Source organism: Pelophylax lessonae, assembly GCF_965119305.1.
Source record: "Pelophylax lessonae genome assembly, chromosome: 13".
NCBI classification, from domain to species: domain Eukaryota; kingdom Metazoa; phylum Chordata; class Amphibia; order Anura; family Ranidae; genus Pelophylax; species Pelophylax lessonae.
Genome location: NC_138780.1, coordinates 9,973,336 through 9,998,182, shown reverse-complemented (window position 1 = coordinate 9,998,182; position 24,847 = coordinate 9,973,336). Strand labels below are relative to the sequence as shown.

The 24,847-nt window shown below is 44.9% G+C and overlaps 1 protein-coding gene across 1 annotated transcript in view; it reads right to left on the bottom strand.

The window, feature by feature from the left end:
• Positions 1–24,847, bottom strand: part of LOC309543141 (uncharacterized protein) — a gene marked incomplete at its 3' end in the record, with an annotated part of 1,180,881 nt that overhangs the window by 6,722 nt on the left and 1,149,312 nt on the right. Inside the window, exon 34 of the mRNA XM_082242522.1 lies at positions 19,782–19,946. Within this exon, the coding sequence (XP_082098648.1) occupies positions 19,782–19,946 (165 nt within the window). The remainder of the gene's footprint in view (positions 1–19,781; positions 19,947–24,847) is intronic.

The following is a 24,847-nucleotide window of genomic DNA, read 5'->3' as shown; positions in this document are numbered from 1 at the left end:
ACAAGCCACGCCCCCCCCCCCACAGTTAGAATCACTCCCCTAGGCTCATATTTAACCCATTGATCCCCCACAAGGTTAACCCCTTTCCTGCCAGTGTCATTATTACAGTAACAGTGCATATTTTTAGTACTGATTACTGTAGTAATGTCACTGGTACCCCCAAAAGTGTCAAAAATGTCAGTTAGGCGTCCGATCTGTCCGCCGCAATGTCGCAGTCCCGCATAAAATAGCAGATCGCCGTCATTACTAGTAAAAAAAAAAACAATAAAAATTACATAAATCTTTCCCGTAGTTGTAGACGAGATAACATTTGTGCAAACCAATCAAAATACGCTTATTGCGATTTTTTTTTTACCAAAAATATGTAGCAGAAAACAAATTGGCCTAAAATGTTAAAAAATTTTGGTTTTTAATTTTTTTTGGGAATGTTATATAGCAGAATGTGAAAAACATTGTTTTTTTTTTTTTTCAAAATTTCGCTCTTTTTTTGTTTATAGCGCAAAAAATAAAAATCGCACAGGTGATCAAATACCACCAAAAAAAAGCTCTGTTTGTGGGGAAAAAAAGGACATCAATTCTATTTGGGTACAGCATCACACGACCGCGCAATTGTCCGCTAAAATAACGCAGTCCTGATTTGCAAAATAGGGCCTGGTCATTAAGGGGGCAAATCCTTCCGGTCTTAGACAGAATTCTTGAGCAACTTCATGTCCCTGTCTTCTTGTAAAGGCTGGCTTTGTGTAGTACTCCTCTGCCACATATAGTAAAGCAAGAAGCTCAACTCTCAGGACCACTTCAGAGCCACGCTGGCATATTACAAGAGTTAGGGAGGATGGGAATGCAATATGTGCAACTATACATGCAGCACCATACAACTTTATCTATCATCTGAATCAAATATTACATGTGTAAGGGTAATCCCAAAACTCACGGGTTTCAATAACATTTTGACTGTTGAAGCCAGATTGAAAATTATATTTATTTAGACAAACATGTAGATAGGAAACCATGTTTGGAGAGCAAGTCAATCACATTACATTCTGTTGGCTTAATGAACATTGCTCTAACTTCCTAAAGACTTGTATTACAATTTTATACATTCTGAAGTGGGTGGCACCTATCTATCTAAAGTTTATTTGAAGTTCCATCTCAGTCTTTGATGACATTCTTTGATATGCGAAATGGACATTTAACATAGACGTGTCACTTCCAAGTTCGTTAATTGAACAGATCTTCAAAGACTTGTAACTTCCAGTAACCAACTGGACAGGTATTCAAAGGTCGAGATAGCAATCTTGCAAATAAAGGGCTGAACACAACAGCTGCTCTAAAATATGACTTCTCACACAATATATATCCAATATCTCTGCTTAATCACAAATCCATGCCCGATAATCATAAGTAAATATTTGATAAACAAAATGGCTGCTTCCCTTTTCCTCATCAATATCCCTCCTGTTGGCGATATATAGCCACAAACAAAACTGTCCCTTCCTACATTGGAGTTCTGGAAACATATCACTGCTATCTCAAGCAATCCACACACTATTTGTAGTGAAGAGTTGGGCCTGTGACCATTAACAGTGTAGCGGATCCCGCTCTGCTGTCCCTGTGTGGTGATCTCACATCACAGTTACTTTTGGTAACTGTTAAAGCCACGTATGGCTTACCCAGATGTGGATCCTGGAGGTGCTGATATGAGGAATAAGGAACAAACTAGGTCTCATAACACATACAAAACCTAACATAAAATGCATTTTTAAGAAAAGCAGATAAAATTACAATTCCTGTCAATCCCTTCTGAATTCCCTGACATCTCCCTCCAACTGCCCAATCTTAGTTTAAATATATATATTTTTCTAGTTCATATTTCTCCTGAATTATGTATCCCATTTACTTCTGCAGAAAAATCTCACTTTGCTTTGTCGAGGCTAAAATATACAAAATATTCAAAAATAAAAATGTGACAAAACAAACCTAAAAATCAAAAAGTCTAAAAAAAATGATGTGTTGGTCTAACAGTGTATGAACGCCAAGTCTTTTGTTGACTCCTCCTTTGACAGCTAGTCCTCCATAAGACTCCACTGCAACACCTAAGAACTCATACAATGTTCATACATAATATTCTTCTCTTCAGGACCATCGCAGTCCACATGACAATAAACTTCCGGTAGGTGTGCAGATCTTTTTGCAATCATAGCAAACTGAGCTTTAACTTTTCTAGACAGCTGACATGACAAGTATCAAAGTTCTTAAGCCAACAGAATGTAATGTGATTGACTTGCTCTCCAAACATGGCTTCCTATCTACATGTTTGTCTAAATAAATATAATTTTCAATCTGGCTTCAACAGTCAAAATGTTATTGAAACCCGTGAGTTTTGGGATTACCCTTACACATGTGTAGACTTGACGGGCTCCCCTGATTACTAGCACACAGTTATCTTGAGATATAGGATCCCTCCTTGTTCCTGATGGCTCATCTCACAAATAAACAGTCTAGGGGTGTTGGTTTTTTGGTGTTTATTTGGAACTGGGCTAGGAGAAGGGAATAGTGGGATACTCCTACTACTTATAAGGTTGATTGGAAATAGCTAGGCTGCTTAATCTTCACTGCCACAAGTGTAAAAAGGGTTACGTTTCTTGCTCTTTACTTCCTTACAAGACGACTTGGTAGATGATAACTTTTCTTCAGGACACTCTCACTAGCATCGCCTTTCAACCGACACCCGTCCACTGGCTATCCCAGGAGCAGGGCTGGTCCTCCTCAGGTCAGGCCCCTTGACACGAGATTCTGTACTCACAGTACTGCAGAGACAGATCCTCCAGTGTCTACCCTCTCGGTCAGCTCCTCTGGACCTCAGGGTTCAGTTCCACACTGCTACTCTCCAGGCCCTCAGGACGACCCCCTGAGGCCGCATGGCACCTCTAGAGAGGAGGAGACAGCTGCCCCCTCCCTCCGTAACTCCACTATCCAGATGAAAGTCCACAAGCACATGTGCTCCTGGCTTTTTTACAGTATCCCAGCATGCACCAAGGAACTTTTCCTCTACCAAATCACCAGCGCTGTATCAAAAGCCTGTGCACCCATTTGTCAGGTTTCCTCCCACTGTCCAATATGTCTCCTTATTGGACCAGTGTGAAACACTCTCCAGAGAGAACGAGTAGCATCCTGAGCACAATGAGCAGACCTCACTAACAGATTCTGCTCTCTGGTAGGCAGAGAACAACATAGATTTACCTGCAGCCCTTCTGGTAAGCAGACTATACTTTCTCACTAGCACCTACCTAGGAGGGTGCTACACATATACAAATATATGTATATCTAATGCAAAGTTCTTTCTTATATAATGACTTAATCAAGAAATATTACAGTATAAAGATTGCATTCCTAATCTATACATGCTTAATAAACTCTTATGCACTTTTAGTAGTAATACTCTTATCTAATCTTAGTCTTGTATAGTTTGGGAGGAGGGGTGCTAGCCAGCTCATGACTGATTACCACTACATGCTGCTCTAAACTTACAGACAAAGCAAGCCTGTGTGTATATCCAGTTAGGTCCATATAAATCTGGACACAGGCACAATTTTATTACTTTTGACTCTGTATTCCACCAGAATAAAATGAAAACGCAACAATTCAAATGAATTTGAAGTGCAGACTTTCAGCTTTAATTCAAGGGGTTGAACATAAATATCAAATACAAATTTTAGGAACTGCAACAATTTTTATACACAGTCCCCCCATTTTCAGGAGCTCACATGTAATTGGACAAATAATTATAATTATAAATAAAATGTTCATTTTTAATATTTTGTTGAGAATCCTTTACTGGCAATGACTGCCAGAAGTCTGGAATCCATGGACATGACCAAAAACTGGGTTTCCTCCTTTCTGATGCTTTGACAGGCTCTACCTGCAGCTGTCTTCAGTTGTTCTTTGTTTGTGGGTCTTTCTGCCTATAGTTTTGCCTTCAGCAAGTGAAATGCTCAATTGGGATGAGATCAGGTGATTGACTCAGCCATTACAGAATATTCCACTTTTCCTTCAAAAGTTCCTGGGTTGCTTTTGCAGCGTGTTTTGGATCATTTTCCATCTGTACTGTGAAGCACCGTCCAATCAACTTTGCTGCATTCGGCTGAATCTGGGCTGACAGTATATATATATATATATATATATATATATATATATAGAATATATATATAGTATATCTGTACAATACTGCAGAATTAATCCGACTGCTTCTGTCTTCTGTCACATCATCAATAAACACCAATGACCCAATGCCAATGGAAGCCATGCATGCCCATGCCATCACACTGCCTCCACCAAGATGATGTTGTGTGCTTTGGATCATAAGCTGTTCCAAGCCTTCTCCACACTTTTGTCTTCCCGTTATTCTGGTACGGATTAATTTTAGTTTCATCCAAAGAATGCTTTTGCAGAACTGGTCTGGCTTTTTTAGATGTTTTTTGACAAAATTCAATCTGGCTTTACTATTCTTCAGGCTTATGAATGGTTTGCACCTTGTGGTGAACACTCTGTATTTGCTCTCGTGAAGTGCTCTCTTGATTGTACACTTTGACAATGATATGCCCACCTCATGTAGAGTGTCCTTCTCTTGTTTGGATGTTGTTAATGGGTTTCTCTTTACCATAGAGTGGATTCTGTGGTCATCCACCACTGTTGTCTTTCATGGACATCCAGGCCTTTTTATGTTGCTGAGCTCACCAGGGCATTCTTCTTTGCTCAGAATGTACCAATTGTTGATTTGGCCACTCCTAATGTTGCTGCTATATCTCTGATGGATTTGTTTCATTTTTGAAGCCTTACAATGGCCTGTTTCACTTATATGGACAGCTCCTTTGAACGCATGATGTAAGTTCACTGCAATAGATTCCAAATGCAAAGACCACATTTAGAATCAACTCCAGACCTTTTACCTGCTTGATTGATGAAGAAATAACAAAGGAGTAGCCCACACCTGGCCATGAAACAGCTTTTGATTAAATTGTCCAATTACTTTTGGTCCCTGGACAAAGGGGAGATGGCTAATCCTAAGAGCTGTAATTCCTAAACCCTTCTTCTGATTTGGATGTGCATACCCTCAAATTAAACCTGAGAATGTACACTTTCAGCCCATATACATTATATAACTATAGCTTGCATATGTTTTGGTAAATTCCTGAAAAATCTAAAATTGTGCCTGTGTCCAAATATATATGGACCTTACGTATGTATATATGTGTGTGTGTGTGTGTATATATATATATATATATATATATATATATATATATATATACAGCCCTCAAAAATTCCACTCGCCTGCTCGCATTTTGCGAGTTAAATGATGAGGCGGGCGAGTGAGAACAGGGCTGTACTGTAGGGGGAATTTGCAGCTCCTCTGTTCAGCCTGCCCCTCCTGTCACAAGGCTGTGTGTGTGTGTGTTTCATAGCCCAGTGAGCAGCTCCCCCCCCCTCCAGGAATGGGAGAGGCTGCATCTGCTCTGCCTTCTCCCGCCCCCCCTCTCTCTCTCTCCCTGTGCCCGCCCACACACTCAGTGCAGCCCGTGAGTGCTGTGTGTGAAGGAGATGTGTGGACGGGAAAGTTTCATTAGCAGCCAGCAGCTACATGGTGAACATCTCTGACAAAGATGAGCACTGTGACCAGACTTACTCCTCCCTACCCTGTCACCCCCCGACTGTCCCTGTCTTCCCTCCCCCTCTGTCCCTGTCATCACCCTCCCTGTCCCTGTCATTACCCCCCCCTCTGTCCCTGTAATCACCCCCTCTCTGTCCCTGTCATCACCCCTCCCCTGTCCCTCTCATTACCCCCCCCCCTGTCCCTGTCATCACCCTCCTCTGTCCCTGTCACCCCCTCTCACTCTTTCTGTCACCCCCTCTCACTTCACTCTCTCTGTCACCCCCTCTCACTCTCCCTGTCACCCCCTCTCACTCTCCCTGTCACCCCCCTCTCTTGTCTCTCTTCGTTTCACCCCCTTTCTCCCTGTCACCCCCTCTCTCTCTCCCTCCGTGTCACCCCCCCCTCTCTCTCCCTCCGTGTCACCCCCCCTCTCTCTCTCTGTGTCATCCCCCTCTCTCTCTCTGTCACCCCCCCTCTCTCTCTGTGTCACCCCCTCTCTCTCTCTGTGTCACCCCCCTCTATCCCTCTCTCTGTGTCACCCCCCTCTCTCCATGTCAGCCCCCTTTCCCTCTCTCTGTCACCCCCTCTCTCCCTCTGTGTCACCCCCCTCTCTCTCTGTCACCCCCCTCTGTCTGTGTCACCCCCCCCTCTCTGTGTCACCCCCCTCCCTCCCTCTCTCTGTGTCACCCCCTCTCTCCGTATCAGCCCCCTTTCCCTCTACCTCTCTCCATGTCACCCCCTTTGCCTCTCTCCATGTCAGCCCCCTCTCTCTCTCACTTCCTCTCTATGTCAACCCCCCCTCCCCCCATTTCTCTCTGTCATCCCCCCTCTCTCTCTGTTGAACCCTCCCTCTCTCTCGGTTGTTGTTGTTAATATTTATTTTTGTAACTTAATTCTGAATAAAACATTTAACAGTGTCATTTTATGAGATATTTTACGAGGGCGTGTTTAGGGCAGAGCATGGTAGGGTTTGGGTGGGGCAACAAGTGGCGAGTAACTCTTAAAGCCTGGCTAGTAGCTCAGGACTTTAAATTTTGAGCCCTGTATATATATATATTGTGAGGGGATTAGCTCGGTGGCGGGTGTGGATGACCCCTTTGGGGGGTTCGTTACACAGGGAGATAGCCGAGAAGTGGTTGCAAACAACAGTTTGGTTTATTCATGCAATTTTCTTCACACAAGTGCAAGCGTCAAAAACATCCAAAATAAAATAAAACACAAAATCCTTGCCACTGTGGGCGGCTACCTTCTCACACACAGGAACCTACCTAAGGAGTCTGTCCCCAACCTACTGTTGGGCAGACTTTGCTGATCCTACAGCAGACACTTAATAGTCCATTTTTTTCTCTTCACACAACAAATGTCCATTAAACATGTCCCTTTTCTCTTCACATTGAACATGTCCCTTTTCCTCTTCACATAGAACACATTCCTTTATTTTTCTCTTCACCCAGCAAATGTCCCTTTTCTCTTCACATAGAAATAGTTCATTTATTTCTTTTCACATAGAAACAATCCCAGACCTCACCTTGAGTAGTCTTCAGTCTTAATTCATTTTCCCTTCACACAGGAAATGTCCATTGGTTTCTTTTCACATAGAAACAATCCAAGACCTCACCTTGAGTAGTCTTCACACTTTTTACCCTCCTCAGCGCACATCGTTTCAGGAGGCATTCCTTCTCCCTTGCTCACACAGCGTCGGGAGGCACACATCTGACTGTCCTCCTCTACCCACACAGCGTCAAGAGGCAGCAATCAATAGACTTCCTCTGGACAAATTATAGAGGCCTTAATTTCCTCATTCTGAATAGCTGAACTTTTTTAACTTCCTGTTGGCTACCTCTGCAGCTGACACCCTATAGTAATTGGTGAATTGTCTAAACCAAGCAGACATGTATCTCCGTCTGTGACAACATCCACAGATTTACCTGACTTCCTGTCACAATATATATATATATATATACACACATACATATATATATATATATACATACATATACACACATACATACATATACATACATACATACTCTCACAAAATTGAGTACACCCCTCACATTTTTGTAAATATTTTATTATATCTTTTCATTTGACAACACTCAAGAAATGACACTTTGCTACAATGTAAAGTAGTGAGTGTACAGCTTGTATAACAGTGTAAATTTGCTGTCCCCTCAAAATAACTCAACACACAGCCATTAATCTCCAATCCGCTGGCAACAAAAGTGAGTACACCTCTAAGTAAAAATTTCCAAATTGGGTCAAATTAGCCATTTTCCCTCCCCGATGTTATGTGACCCATTAGTGTTACAAGGTCTCAGGTGTGAATGGGGAGCAGGTGTGTTAAATTTGGTGTTATCGCTCTCACTTTTTTTATACTGGTCACTGGAAGTTCAACATGGCACCTCATGAACTTCTGAGGATCTGAAAAAAAGAATTGTTGCTCTACATAAAGATGGCCTAGGCTATAAGAAGATTGTCAAGACCCTGAAACTGAGCTGCAGCACGGTGGCCAAAAACCACACAGCGGTTTAACAGGACAGGTTCCACTCAGAACAGGCCTCACCATAGTTGACCAAAGAAGTTGAGTGCACGTGCTCAGCGTCATATCCAGAGGTTGTCTTTGGGAAATAGACTTATGAGTGCTGCCAGCATTGCTGCAGAGGTTGAAGGGGTGGGGGGGGTCAGCCTGTCAGTGCTCAGACCATACGCCGCACACTGCATCAAATTGGTCTGCATGGCTGTCGTCCCAGAAGGAAGCCTCTTCTAAAGACGATGCACAAGAAAGCCTGCAAACAGTTTGCTGAAGACAAGCAGACTAAGGACATGGATAAACGTATTTGGTTCAGATGGTGTCAAGCGTGTGTGGTGGCAACCAGGTGAGGAGTACAAAGACAAGTGTGTCTTGCCTACAGTCAAGCATGATGGTGGGAGTGTCATGGTCTGGGGCTGCATGAGTGCTGCCGGCACTGGGGAGCTACAGTTCATTGAGGGAACCATGAATGCCAACATGTACTGTGACATACTGAAGCAGAGCATGATCCCCCCCTTCGGACACTGGGCCGCAGGACAGTATTCCAACATGATAACGACCCCAAACACACCTCCAAGACAACCAATGCCTTGCTAAAGAAGCTTAGGGTAAAGGTGATGGACTGGCCAAGCATGTCTCAAGACCTAAACCCTGTTGAGCATCTGTAGGGCAACCTCAAACAGAAGGTGGAGGAGTGCAAGGTCTCTAACATCCACCAGCTCTGTGATATCATCATGGAGGAGTGAAAGAGGACTCCAGTGGCAACCTATGAAGCTCTGGTGAACTTCATGCCCAAGAGTTACCCTCTGTGCAGTGCTGGAAAGTAATGGTGGCCACACAAAATATTGACACTTTGGGCCCAATTTGGACATTTGCACTTAGGGGTATACTCACTTTTGTTGCCAGCTGTTTGCACAATAATGGCTGTGTGTTGAGTTATTTCGAGGGGAAAGCAAATTTACACTGTTATACAAGCTGTACACTCACTACATTACATTGTAGCAAAGTGTCATTTCTTCAGTGTTGTCACATCTCATGTCACTTGTCACAAAAAACAAAAGAAAAAATATAATAAAATATTTTAAAAAATGTGAGGGGTGTACACATTTTTGTAAGATACTGTAGTTTTTGGATGTAAACTGTCTCAGAATATTATTGTCTCAGTCAGTCCTGTTATACTCACTGTAATTCCTCTATCCGGCTTGTTGTCAGAGCTTCCATCACATCCCTGAAATTAGGACCCTCCAGATTGTTCCCAGACAGGTTCAGTGTCCACAGTGTCTGGTTATTTCTTATTCCAGATGCCAGGTGGGGGCAGGAACTGTTTGACAGGTAGTTACCAACCAAACTGTAAAAAAAAGAGAATGTTACCAGAAGAAAATTAATTTCTCCCCCAGGAATGAATGTAGCTATTCTCTACATACATGGAACTCATTTCTCTTTATTGGAATCATTTATATTAGATCACTTTATAAAACTCCAGTGAATAGAATTTTATAAGAAAAATGTTATAATGGAGTAGACTCCCAATATTGTCCTCCATGTGTAGAGACAGTGATATCTCCATACACAGGATCATTCACCACAGAATACCACTGACATGACTCGTATTGTGCTATGATCTTGTGTATGGAGCATGAATGGTATCAGCTTCCAGTGTGAGGAAGCAGCATTGTTAGTGATTGGACTGCATAATTTTTATCTGATATTCTATATATTTCTGCTGATAACAGTTCTGTACTCAAAAGAAGAAAAAAAGGAGATATCTGACAAAATATAGCAGATGGATATGTCAGATGAAAATGGAAAATTGCATCAAATACTTAACAAAATTTTCCTTTCCGGTGGCCAATCCATGGCAGCATTTGTGTGGTAGTAGCCCCGCCTACATCTGCCCACGGGACCAGTGCATAGCTATAAAGAGTTGACTACCGCACAACAGCCCTTTCCCTATACATCACTAGGAACTAACTGGGTGGGTTTAGTGTGCTGCCATGGATTTGCTCCAGGGTGGGAAGCTTAACAAAATCCTATTTTGTAAGAAAGTGAGGAAACGTCCGCCTCCCTGCCAAAATCAGCTGTAGTGAGGACTGCTGAGTCCATTAGTAGTGCTAAAGGAATGCATCATAAGAAAACTGGTTTGGTTATACTGCATACCATCTTGATCAACACCCTTGCATAAGCTTCCTATGATGTTGAGATGTACAGCAATTATTCACAGTGGCACCAGCTTAGCTGTATAGTAGGCTCTGTTACTTAACTTTAGGAACCATGAGAAGATTATGCACAGATGCCTTTTGTAGCAGTTTTTCCAGTCCTTGGGCCTGATGTGGGTCTGCCATTGTTACCTACCGTTGACGCCTCCAACACTTTTGAGTTGTGAACCCAGGTGTGAGAACTGAGACAATGACCATTCCGGCATCTTTGGTTTATTTTGTTTTTTTTTTTTTTTTGAAAAACATTTTATTGAAGTTCAACTCTGTACAGCAAAATAGACAGTACAACCACATGTGAGAATTACAGGAAGTAATATGCATGCAACATGGTATTCCGCAGTGCACAAACAATCACATCAATAAACCTGAGAGTAATCTCGAGGAACTCCACATAAAACAGGGTGTTAAGCAGGGTATAGGTAAAACTTGGTACGGGTATTTTCAGTTTTCCTCGTAGAGTGTGGGGAGGGGGAAAGAAAAAGGGGGGGGAGTGATAAGAATGGAGGGGGGGAGGGGAGGTGTAGAGAAAGGGAGGGGTGGGGGGGGGAGGAGTGGGAACTGGAAAAATGAGGAGTAGGGGGTGGGGGGAGGGGAGGCTAGGCACAATATTGTTCAACATCAATATAAGAGGTATTGGTGGGTCCAAAGCCCACCATGGGGGAAATACAACATAGACATATATAAAGTAAGTAGCTATGTAGGTCACCGTCTCTACTGCCCCTTCTTTACGACATCACCATGGATCACCTGCTGTACATGTTGTCTAAGGGTGATGACGCTCGGCACTCAGGTGGTTAAATGCGTATATGAGGGAGGAGCGTTATCAGCCTAGATGCAATAGGTGAGCCACAAATGGTCAGGGTTGTGCTATTCAGGGCCGGTTCAGGTCACAAAGGTTGGGTGCCTACACCCCAGGAGGGGGGAAGGCAGACCATTTTCTAAGTAAGCGGGTGTGTCCGTTGGAGGAAGGATAATGCATGCCTACTAGTTCTCTATCCCTGAGGAGGGATAAGTCCTTATGCAGTTCATGGATGGTGGGAGGGATGGAGTCCATCCAGTGTTTCAGTATAAGCCTGCGGGTCACCATGAGGCAGGTTATTATCCAATGTTTGTAATCCAGTAGAGGTTTCTTTGAATGTTTGGGTAGCGGTAGCGTTTGTAGCGAGAGGTCACCAAATAAGAGGAGGTATATATCCTTTGGTAGGGAAATTCCAGTATATCTGGCTATGTATCTCAGCGTCTTGTCCCATAGGAAGGATATAGGGGGGCATTGCCAAAATTTGTGAAGTAGTGATGGGAACCTTAACTTGCACAGTGTGCAAAAGTGATGGGAGATGTCTGAGGACCATCTGATATGGGGGAGGTATGCTCGGTGCATAATTTTGAACTGTTGCTCCCTCCAGAACTCATTGGTGATGAAACGACGAGTAATTAGGTATCCTGACAGGATACGGAGGTGAGCATCGGGAGAGTTCAATGGATCATCCCATGCCGCAGCAATTTGAATAGAGGTCCCTCGGTAAAGTTCTGAATGCAGCGGTTTATATATATGCGATATTCTGTGTTTAGCCTGCTGTATCCAAGTATCCAAGATAGAAGTTCGGAAGCGGTTTATAGGAGTATGGCAGAGAGAGTCCACAAAGCTTACACATTGGTGATAGTATAAGAAATGGTCAGACGGGAGGTTGAAGTTTTCCATAATTGTAGCAAAGGGATGAGGTTTACCAGTCTGCACATTATACAACTGTATGAATTTTGTGATCCCTCGCCTTGACCATTCCTCATAAGCCGAGCACTGCTGGGCCTGTGGGAACATGGGGTGATTACGGATAGGCAGATAGCCGGAGAGTCGCTGGGGCAATTTGAAGCGTTTTCTCAGTTCTCTCCATGCCATCACAGTGTCTCTGAGTAAAAGATTGTGTCTCAGAGACACAGGTAAATCCGCGATCCCACAGTGCAGCAGTGCCGTGAGATCATAAGGAGCAGCCAATTGCGATTCCAGGGAGAAGTTGGTGTATCTCGATTCGCGGCTCAACCAATCCATACATGTCCGTAATAGACAGACCACATTGTATACGCGGGTGTTCGGGAGGTCCGCTCCCCCCTCTCGAGTAGATAAGTGTAGCTTGGTCATTGAGATCCTAGCCCGTTTCCCCTTCCATAAGAAGAGAGAGACTGCTTTGTGTAGTCGCTTGATGTCAGTGTGTTTCAGTAGAAGTGGTAAAGTTTGTAGGGGGTAGAGCAGTTTAGGGAAGGTGGCCATTTTGTACAGGTGGCACCTACCTCTGAATGAGAGGGGGAGATCAGCCCAGTTCTTCAACTCGGCTATCATCTTGTCTATAACAGGAGTGAAATTGAGCCTGTACAAGGAGGACGGGAAGGGCCCTATTTTTATTCCCAAATATGTGATGTGGCTAGTGTTGATGCGAAGTGTAGAGGAGGACGCCCACTGCGGGGATTGTGTGGTATTTAACGGGAGTACCTCACTTTTGGCGAAGTTAATGCGGAGACCAGAGCACCGTCGGTATTCCGCAAATATTTGTTGAATAACAGGAAGATCGTGGCCAGGGTCAGCTGTGAATATTAGCACATCATCTGCGAACATAGCCGTGCGCAGTTCTTCCTGTCCCACCTCAATGCCCCGGAGCTCAGGGTGCGTCAACAGGCATCTGGATAAAGGTTCCAGTGCCAGGTTGAACAGCAGGGGTGATAAAGGGCACCCCTGCCTAGTGCCCTTGTATAATTTGAAGGGTTGTGATGCATGCCCGGCTACTATCACCTGAGCTGCAGGGGAGGCGTACATGGTTCTGATCATGTGGAGAAAGGGACCTGAAAAGCCAAAGCAGGTTAACACTTTGTCTAACCATTGGACGTTAACATTATCGAAGGCCTTTTCAGCGTCGAGGGTGATGATGGCTGCCTTGTTAGTAGGATTCAGTTTCGAAGCCTCGAGAGCTAGCAAGACCTTTCGTATATTGGATGTGGCCGACCGGCCTTTCGTGAAACCCGCTTGGGCCGGGTGTATGAGCGTAGGTAAAATGGAGGCCAGTCTGTCTGCAATAATTTTGGAAAGCAGTTTGGAATCTATGTTCAATAAAGATATGGGTCTATACGATCCCGGGTCTCTGGGGTCCTTGCCTTTCTTGTATATCAGCTTAATGTGAGCTTGGTAGCCCGTGGGCAGATAGGGGTGTCCGGTTAGGATGTGATGGAAAACCGACTGCAGAGTGGGGGCTACTTGATCTATAGCCAGTTTGTAAAATTCCGGGGTGTAACCATCAGGCCCGGGTGATTTCCCGGGTGCCAGTCCTTGGATAGTTTTACGCACTTCCTCTAACGTTATTGGAGCGTTCAGAGTGGTTAGTTGCTCAGCGGTTATTTTGGGGAGATCAGTCGAGGATAGCCAACGGGAGGCCACGGCCTCATCACATGGTTCATGGCTGTACAGGGTAGTGTAGAAGTCTGCAAATACCCTATTGATGTCTGAAGGGGAGTCTACCAGTTTGCCGTCCGAGTCTCTAAGAGTAGTTACGTGTGTGGGCATGAAAGGGCCCCGACATAGGGAAGCCAGTAGCTTTCCAGGTTTATTCCCAAAGGAGTGGTACTTCCACTCCTGCTGGGATTTATAGAGGCGTTCCCTGGCGTCGGTCCATGTGTCAAAAGTCTCCTTCGCTTTCCGCCATACTTCCCTATGAGTAGGGGAGTTGGTACGATACAGGTTTGTTTGGGCTTCCCTCAAAGAGGTGCTGGCTTTCATGTAGGCTTCTGCAATGCGTTTTTTGTAGGCCGACGCGTACGAAATGATGCGACCCCTTAGGACCGCTTTGCCCGTTTCCCATAACAGGGTAGGGGATACCGAGGAGGAGGCATTAGTGTCTACAAATTCTGCCCAAGCGTCGCCAATCAGTGTAGCCACCCCGGGGTCCCTGGCTAGGTAGGAGGGGAATCGCCAGTGTTTAAAGGAAGGAGTCTGGGCAAATATGGATATGTCTATAGAGATGGGGGCGTGGTCCGAGATTGCAATGTCATGTATCTTAGGGGAGCTAGTGTACGGGAGTAGTCTGTCATTTATTAGTGTATAATCAATCCGTGAGAGTGTATGGTGCGGGTGGGAGAAAAAGGTGAACTCTCTACCTGTGGGGTTAGACAGGCGCCAGGCGTCTGTCAAGTGTAGGCTTTCCGTCATGTGAAGCAGCAGGGGGGAGTAATATTGGCGTAAGGTGGGTGAGGAGCCTATCGCTTGAGACCTGTCTTCGGATGGGGACATGAGCTGATTGAAGTCACCCGCTACCAGTAATGGCAAATGTAGAAAAGGGGCCAGGTCGTGGGACAGTGTCTGGAAGAAAATTGCCGAGGGTGAGGTAGGTGCGTACACCCCAGCCACTACCCATTCTTGGTGAGAGTCTGTGAAGTGCAGGATGGCTGTTCGCCCTTCCTTGTCAAAGTGGGTGAACTTAACTGTGGCGGGGTAGTTCTTATGTACCAGGATCAGTACCCCGGATTTGCCTTTAACTGCAGGAGAGCCATATACCTGCCCTACCCAGAGTTTTTTCATCCTATGAAAATCCTTTTCCTCCAAATGGGATTCCTGCAATATGGCTATATCCGCCCTTAGACGCTTCAAGTGTCTAAGGACGGCCATCCGCTTATGAGGCGATCTGAGACCCTTAACGTTCCATGAGATTATGGTCATGGAGGATCATATGGATAGGATTGAGCCGCGAAGTAGTACAGAGCAACAAGGGGAGTGAGACGGTGCCACGTGTGGTACATAGAAGCAAGCAAGAAACTTAAACACCTTGAGAGTGATGTAGCTAGACCTAGCAAACAGGTGGGTGTAGGAAGGGGATAACAAGACCCAACTGGGGTCAGAGGAAGGAGGGAAAGGAAGCATAACCAGAAGCATGGGGACTTCACTTTTTTCCTCATGTAGGGGAGCATGCTTATGGACAACGTTACCGGACTCACTATGCCTTGCGTCTGGTGTAGATATGATACGTGCGGTTTGGGTCGACCGCAAAGTGCAGATGGAGGCCGTGATCATATACGCCAGGGGCAAGGCCTAGGCCTGAATATCAGCAAGGTTGTGTATTGCCATAGCATAGAGAGGAGCAAATAGCATCATAACCTATAACATAACATAACATATCACCGTAAGTGAATGAGATAACAAACGTGATAACAAACTAAAATAAAACATACGACCTCACGTAGACCTGCCAGGGTGGCCGTGATCGCATAGTTCTGTATAACGTGGAACACAGGGAGAAGCAAAGCTGAACAGTTACCGGAACGCGTTGCAATACTGTAAACCAGAGGATGTAGAGACAGAACCTGGTATTCAGGGAAAAGGCAAACCATTGCCAATGTAGAGCCTAAAGGCTGTAGTGGAGAGCAGTAGGTGTATACATCATGGAGGTGAAAGAATACACATCACACCATAGGAGAGTCGGTGAGTTCAGCGCTGTCTGTGGCGGGACGCGGAGCCATTGGTGCGCCGTTTCTTCGCTGGGTCCTTTCTCGGGCTGCGTTGTTCTCTCGCCCCCTGCGGGCGTTGGGGAGAAGGGGTAGCAGGCATGTCCACCTGAATATTAAAATGGCGTTCGAGAAAGTGCATGGCTTCCTCAGGATGTGAGAACGATTTTTGTTCCCCCGATAAATCCGACAAACGTAAAGTAGCAGGGTATGCCAGGGTGAATTTGATAGATTTTCGGTACAGTGCTTGGCAAAGCGGCTGAAAGGCTTTTCTACGCCGTGTTACCTCTTGCGAGTAGTCTGCAAAGACCAACAGCTTGTGGCCATCAACTTGGAACGTTTTGGCGTTTCGGAATGACTTGAGGATGTTTTGCCGGTCCATATAATTCAAATATCTCACTATAACCGGTCGAGGTGTCTTCCTGTCATTAGAAGGGGCCCCTAGACGGTGGGCCCTCTCGGCCGTGCACGTGCTGTGGATCCCCAAGGCCAAAGGGAGGCGTGTAGTGACTATGTCCATAAGTGTGTCAGCTCCATAGGTTTCAGGGAGGCCTATAACCCGGAGGTTGTTCCTCCTAGAACGATTCTCCAAATCGTCCAATTTGTCCAGCAGGTATCTCTGGGTCTGTCTGGCTTGCTGGTCCATGGAGAATGAGCCCTGCAGCTCATCCTCAACGTCGGACAGCCTGTGCTCCAGTTCCTGTAGCCTGTGTGAGTGATCCCCCAGTTCCTTGCGGAGCTGTGCCATCCCTGAGGCTATAGCTTTGTCCACTGCCTCGGTGATTGTTGGCGATAGCAGCGTTGCTACAGCTTGGGCCAGGGATGCGATCTGAGTGTCAGGAAAGGGCGATGGAGGCTGACCTTGCCGGACCGCGGGAGATGAAGGCGCGGCGTCCGCCATTAAGGCCTCGGAGTAGGCCGGAGATGGAGCCGCGGGCTCAATTTGTGGCGGTGCGGCGGAGCCGTTCGGGCGGAGGAAGCGATCCATCCCACAATGTCCCCAGAGGGTGGGGAGCGGGTTGTGCGGTCGGACGAGTCACCCAGACCGGGTGGAAAGGCTAATGTAGCGGGTAGTTGCCGGAGCCGATGTCCCTCACAGCCTCTTACATGGGCGCCGGAACCGGAAGTCCGGTTTATTTTGTTTTATTGTATTTAGGGGATGGGAGAAGGGAATGAGTGGGATACTCCTCTGGCTAAACTAGGTATACTTTGGGACACTTGATGAAAAATGCCTGTTGGCGCTGTCTTGACGCCAGCTGGATGCCGACCAGCGCTTCCTGACGCTCATAAACACTGTAGTACTGAAACTGTGCTGGAACCTCGACTTTAACTCAGAAGATCCAGGATTGTAGAACACTTGACTCCTGACACTGTTTTAGCTCAAAAGTCACTGAACAGCTACCTCCAGCCCTGCACTGGCTGAGGTAACTCTGTATAGATACTTGTGCTGCTGCAACTCCTAACCTTGTACACTTCCCACTGTACACTGACTCTTCAGGGCCCAAACTACAGGTGCCCCCTTTAATACTTCGGGGTCCTCTCTACCTAGGTACCCCCTCTAATACTTCAGGGTCCTCTGACCAGGCACCCCCTTTAACCACTAGCTGACTCCTGGATCCCTAGAACCTTCTCCGGAGTGGTCCCCTCTGTCTCTAGGCAGACCCCCAGGGGCAGTCCACAGTACTCACAACCTTTGTAGGCTTTCCTGGAACTGGACCCCTCTCCCTGTCCGCTGGTTCTCGGCACACTGGATCCCTTCTTCACACTCTTTGGATTCCCAGGCCGCCACCCGGGACACCCGCTTCCTCTGACAGGAGGAGAGACAGCCGTACTCTCCCTACTGGGACTCTACTTCCCGCCAAAGATACTGCGTCATGCGTTCCCTTCAAACTTATACCCACTCCCAGAAACCTCTGCGGCGGAATCTGCCTTCTAGGGTAGATACAAGCCTGACTGAGCCACTGATTGGGTTTCCTCCGCTGCCCTATGAGAATCCTGTTACAGAGCCAGTGGGGAGACTCCCATCTCAGTAACCTCACCTGGGAGACATGACAGTCCAGCTGAAATCATGACCCTGCTGTTAAGCAGCCAAGGCCCACTATACTTTACCTAGCACCTACCTGTAGGGTGCTACACTTTTATGCTTGTTGCCTTCTAAGGAGCTAGATATAGCTGTTCAGACTACCTAAATACTTTGTTATTTGGAAGCATGCTATCCTTGATCTGGATGTATTGATGGAGTATGTAAGCTAAGGGTGTCCAAAATCAATCCCACTATGGGTTAGGCAAATTGCAAACAAATGCAAACATGCCCAAGAAACAACAACAGCAAAGCTGTAAATTGCCTACATCTCAAAGAGCCTGCTAAAGGAGTCTTACACCTGTTGATGGCTTCAAATGAGGCCACTAGGTAGAACATAGAGCAAGTGAGGATAGAAGCCCTGTGCCAGCCTTGCAGAACTGAAAAACCGGTGTCTGAAGCCAAAAGATCAGAAAGCACAGAAAATTCTCCCCTACATTCCCCCATTACCTGGCAGTCCTGAAACACTCTTTTATAAACCAATTTCTCCACTCATCTGTCTGCCTCATCTGCTGACAAACTTCTCACATTTCCAAGATAGTTCCGGGGTAGTTTTTTTGCCCAACTCCAAGACTGCCACTCAGGCAGTGCTTGCCCAAACCCAAGATGCCCACCATGTGAAATCTGTCCATTTCACATGCTCAGAATGATAAATTATGCCCCTAAATAGAGTTGCTTTCGTTTTTCCTTCCACAATGGCCACTAGAATGCACACTGGAATACAGTACAGCTGAGGACCATCAGAGCTGCGGACCATTAGAGTTTGGATCTAACATGCAACTTCTAAGGACATTAACAGACAAAAAAAAAAAATGGGAAAACATATTTGTTTTGGAAATACGGTGTCACAGCTTCATGGATCCACTCATGGTAAATCTTGGATTCTTGGGAGGCAGGCTGTAAAAACTCCAGACAAAGAGAGCATTTCAAAGGAAGATAGCTCTGGTTGCACTGCTGTATGTGGGACTACGTAGATTCCAACTTTTCACCCCAAAAGATCCACAGAAGGGGTTTACTGCCTGATTGGAGCTTTTAGCATCCAAGGTCGGGGACTACTACCACAGAAGAGACTGAGGGGGGGTCTGCGAATTCTGTGATTCAACAGTGCCTGCATAGTGAATACATGTCACAGAATTCAAAGAAGTAAATATGTGGAATTCTTCACAAAGTAAGTTTACAATTTTCAAGCTCGTTCAGTTCAATTGGAGTAGGCTAGAAGTAATTGAAATACATCATACAACGTGGAAATGAATATATGATTTTAAAGTCTGACCATAAATACACTTTAACCTAACCACTTAGTCTGTATCTAATCAAGCAGGCCTTTGCACTACATGATTTTTTGGTATATCTAAAGGTATTTATGCAATCAGATTGTAAGGTTTGTGATGACCCCTAGTCCCGGTTCACACTGCCACGACTTGTCAGGCGACTTGGTCGCCTGACAAGTAGCGCTCCATTCAGTGCAATGGAACTGTTGACTTAGAAAAAGGTTCCTGCACTACTTCGTTGCGACTTTGCAGTGGCTTGCATTGACTTCTATTAGAGAAGTCGTTTGCAAGCCGCGATGAAGTCGCGCTGCACAGGCAGCTTCAAAGTCGGGGCGACTTCGAGTCGCCCCAGTGTGAACCGACTCTTAGAATAAGTTTATTTTTATAGCTGAAACAAGAGTGTGATAAGATTCCAAGATTTAAAAAAATTCTAAAAAATGACTACTTAGGGAGTCTAAATATTAGATCAATTTTGTTAACATTATGAGAATTTTTTTCATGATTGGAATGTTAAACTGTCTCAGAATATTATTGTCTCTGTCAGTTCTGTTATACTCACAATAATATATCTATCTGGCTTGTTGTCAGAGCTTCCATCAGATCCCTGAAATGAGGACCCCTCAGATTGTTCTCAGACAGTTCCAGTATCCTCAGTGTCTGGTTATTTCTTATTCCAGATGCCAGGTGGGGGCAGGAACTGTCTGTCAGCTGATTATTATCCAAACTGTAAAAGAAGAGAAGAATGTTACCAGAAGAAATTAATGTAACTATTCTCTACATTAAGGGTCTCCAAACTACGACTTGGGGGCTGGATGCGGCCCTTTGCTTGCCTTTATCCAGTACTTGGGGCACTATTCCTCCGAATGACACCAAGCATCGGGCACTATTCCTCCTCTATCACCCTATCACTAAAGATGGTGCATTTTTTACCCCCACCAATGCCAGGACATCTTCTACTCCCAGTTGCCACAGTCTGCCCCCCCCCCCCCCACACACACACACACAAAGACTGAAGAACAGTAAATTGACCATTTGTATAGAAAGTTTGGAGACCCTTGCTCTACATGAATCAATCTAATTTCCCTTTATTTGAATCATTTATATTAGATCACTTTATAAAACTCCAGGAAATAGAATTTTATAGGGAAATATTTTATGATGGAGTTGATACCCCAGTATTTTTATACATGGATATAGACAGTGATACCCCTATACACATGGTTACCACAGAACACCATTGACATGACGTGACTTTAAAGTTGAACTCTAGTTTGCAATTTTTATAAGCCTTCAAATCCCCCCCAACTCCTTTCCAAATTGCACCACCATAAATACTCCTATTTTTATTCTCTATAAACCTAGTGTAGGTATAGTAACTTTAGCAATGATAATTGCCCATATGCGTTGGCTTAATTATAAAGTTCTTAAAAAAACTCTGCATATTTTTTATTTTATCTGTTCTTGGTAAATACCTGGTGATCCTGCCAGTTCCCTGGGGCCAAACTGACTATGCATGTATCTCTAGAGTCAGTTTTGAAGCCGTGCAACTTCCACCCGGCTCTGCCACCCACCCTGTTGCATGTGCAGCAAGTAAAGGGATGGACTAGCCTGTTGGAGCACACAGATGTAGTACTACCCCCGTAGGGTTTGCAGATGACAGAGTTCCCCATTGCTACACAGCCAGGCACACAACAACATCGGCTTTTCTCCAGACACAGTGAACAGTCCTTGAGCTTTGTTTTGTGTTTTTTTATTAGGGGGGGGGGGGGGGTAATAACTTGGATGGGGATAGGAATTATGGAATGCCCAACTTGACAGTAACAAAACCAGGGACAACTTCCTCCCTATTTACAGCTTCAATTGATTAGTCTCCTTTGTCCTGTACAACTCCAAATGATTCCTCCCCCTTGGTCTGTACAGCTCGGATTGATCCCTCTTTGACAGTTAACAGTGTCTATTAGATCAAGAACAGCCCATTACAGGCTAGGCGCTCTCAGTCCCTTGGAAAGTAGCTAAAATGGGTTCTCTGTTAAATCGGCACCAATTTCAGCTTCTCAGTCCCTTGGAAAGTAACACAATGTGTTCTGAACTGTGTCCTGGAGTAACTCAAACTCCCTTGTAGACACTAGTCCCAGCTCTACAACTGCAGGAAATGCTAGCGCACCTGGTTGCTTCTCCACCAGCCCACCTGGCTGCTTTTTTACCAGTCTACCCAACTGACTCTCTCCACCAATTTACCCGACTGACTCTTTGGAGATCTCCCAGGGCAAGGTAGGGAAGATTAAAGCACACTATTATCCAGGGAGACCTGCTATATGTGGCAGTCTCCCCCTTGTCGGTCCCTGTACCGTGCTGTAGTACTCACACTGTCCTCTCCTCCCACACTGAGCCCCAGCCCAAGACAGAGCACCTCCCCAGCAGGTGTCCCTCAAGGGCCATTGACATTCTCCTCAGCACTACAGCAACAACTAATGGGAATAAAAGCGCTGTCTCGTATCAAAATAACAAGGTGTTCCAGATTACAGTGAAAAATTTATATTTTATTGAACATCCCACAAAGGGAGCAAGCCACTAATACACACTGTAAAAAGCCAACAGCCAGTGAAAGAGTACCTGGGGGAGAGGCAGAGTATGACAGGTTAATCCAGAGGCCACCTCTGAGATCACTCGATGTGGTGGAGTGGTGGAGTGGGGGGGGGGGTGGGATACTGATTAGCCAGGAGATGATGGAAAGAGGTAAACCTCCAGATGTAAAATAAACTCAGGGACCGGAATCATTTAGCACTGTGGTGGCCACCCGATGAGATCAGGATGGAGGAGTCGCCGGCTGTCATACAGGGGAAGCCGCACTCAAATCCGGAGGTGACGTCACAGGTCTGGCGGATGTATCCCCATGTGTCAGCAAAGTGTGGGCAGTGGACAAGCCGACACCAACGTGATTAGATAGAACAACAGAGCCAGCTGTAGAATGACTACATGTTTCCGGGCGGACCCTTCTTCAGGTCTAGAGCTTTTCTGTTTTATGTTTCCTCAGCACTGCATCTCAATCTTCCACCCGACTCTCCTGCTAGCATGACTCATCCATATTTAAGGGTTGGCTGAGTCTACGGGCAGACCCACCGCCTGGGGATTGGCTAGGCTCCCTTAAACATGAAGGACAGCCTTCCTAGCCTCCGCCCTCAAGCTTCCAGAATGTTCACAAACTTTCCAGAGTCGGGGGGAGCAACCAGAGAGCTGCCTGAACTCTAATAACCCTGATCCAGATTAGGACTCAAAGGGTTTAAACATGAGTCAGAATTTGTTTTAACTACTCTGACACTAGTAGCACACTAGAGGGTGCTATACAGACAAGGGACATACATTTGTGCTCTGTTCTATGTCATGCTATATCCACCCACTGGCTGCACAAGGATAACCACTACTATGCGGAAGAAAAAGATGAAGGAGGCAGAGCTGTCATGTGATGGTGGGATACATCTCCAATAAAAGATACATAGCAATTATTTTCTGTACACATGTGACTTTGAAGCTACTGTGTTCACAAATACTTAAACTCACTGTAATTTCTCTATCTGGCTTGTTGTCAGAGCTTCCATCAGATTCCTGAAATGAGGACCCTCCAGATTGTTCCCAGACAGTTCCAGTATCCTCAGTGTCTGGTTATTTCTTATTCCAGATGCCAGATAGGGGCAGGAACTGTCTGTCAGGTGATTATTATCCAAACTGTAGAAGAAGAGAAGAATGTTACCAGAAAAATGTATCTTCTCCCCCAGGAATGAATGTAACTATTCTCTACATACATGGAACTCATTTCTCTTTATTAGAATCTTTTATATTAGACAAACCTGTAACACTCCAGTAAATAGAATGTTATAGAAAAATGTTATAATGGAGTAGACCCCCAATATTGTCCTCCATGTGTAGAGACGGTGATATCTCCATACACAGGATGAGCACAGAATACCACTGACATGACTCGTATTGTGCTATAATCTCCTTGTGTATGGAGCATGAATGGTATCAGCAGACAGTGTGAGGCCGCAATAAACATTGCTAGCAATTATGGATGAGATAATACACTCAGGTTTAATTCAAGACCAGTTTTGTAAAGCGTCCTCATTCAGAAAATCTAAACATTTCTCCATACCCCCTTAGAGTCTACAGGGAAGGGCAAATGTTGATATTCAATCGGTTTATGTTCATGCAATTTCCAGGCTATTTCTCAATCATTATTGGCTTATTTTCAAAAATATGTCAATGAAGCCACTAAAACCAGTTCTCAAAAAGGATATTAGGGAACTGGAGAAAGTGCAGAGAAGGGCAACAAAACTGATAAGAGGCATGGAGGAGCTCAGCTATGAGGAAAGATTAGAGGAACTGAATTTATTCTCTCATGAGAAGAGGAGAATAAGGGGGCATATGATCACCATGTATAAATACATAAGGGGTCCATATATTGAACTTGGTGTTGAGTTATTTACTTTAAAGTCATCACAGAGGACAAGGGGGCACTCTTTAAGTTTAGAGGAAAAGAGATTTTGTCTCCAAACACAAGAAAGGATTCTTCACAGTAAGAGCTGTAAAAATGTAGAATAGAATCCCTCCAGAGGTGGTTCTGGCCAGTTCAGTAGATTGCTTAAAAAAAAGGCCTGGATTCTTTCCTAGGTGTACATAATATAACTGGGTACTCACATTTATAGGTAAAGTTGGTCCAGGGAATATCCGATTGCCTCTTAGGGGATCAGGGAGGAATTTTTCCCATGCTGGAGCAAATTGAATCATGCCTTGCTGGGGTTATTCGCCTTCCTCTGGATCAAGTGTGGATATAGAATTGTGTATATGGGATTGTATGGTTGTGTTTTCTTTATTGTTTTTTGTTTCTTATTGGTTGAGCCAGACGGACTTGTGTCTTTTTTCAACCTGACTAACTATGTAACTATGTAATGCCCTGCTCTGGTCCCACCTAAAGCTGGGTACACACAAATCGAATTTTGATTTGTGTGTAGCCCTGCCTGTTAGAAGCCAACCAATAGATTGGCTTCTGTCAAATTATGAAGTGGAAACTAAAATCAGCGCACCACAGGAAAATAATATATAATAGAAAGCACCTGAACACTAATGGGCAAAATGCCAAATTCTGTCAAACTAGACAGCTTGGAAACCTTATTTGATCAGCAGCTTGCAGTCAATCAGCTGAAGCCCTGACCAATGTATTCTCACAGTGGAGAGTCCTCATTGTCAGAATACAATGTTCCAGCAGGAGGGATTCCTGCATCTACCTCACTTGGTAGATATCCACAGAATATGCATGTGTACCCAGTTTAAGAGGGAAGATACAAGCAGTGCTGAGCTCTAGACCCTACAGTGCTCTCACTGCTATGTGTCTGACATACAGTATCTCACAAAAATGAGTACACCCCTCACATTTTTGTAAATATTTAATTATATGTTTTCATGTGACAACACTGAAGAAATGACACTTTGCTACAATGTAAAGTAGTGAGTGTACAGCTTGTATAACAGCGTAAATTTGCTGTCCCTTCAAAATAACTCAACACACAGCCATTAATGTCTAAACCACTGGCAACAAAAGTGAGTACACCCCTAAGTTCAAATGTCCAAATT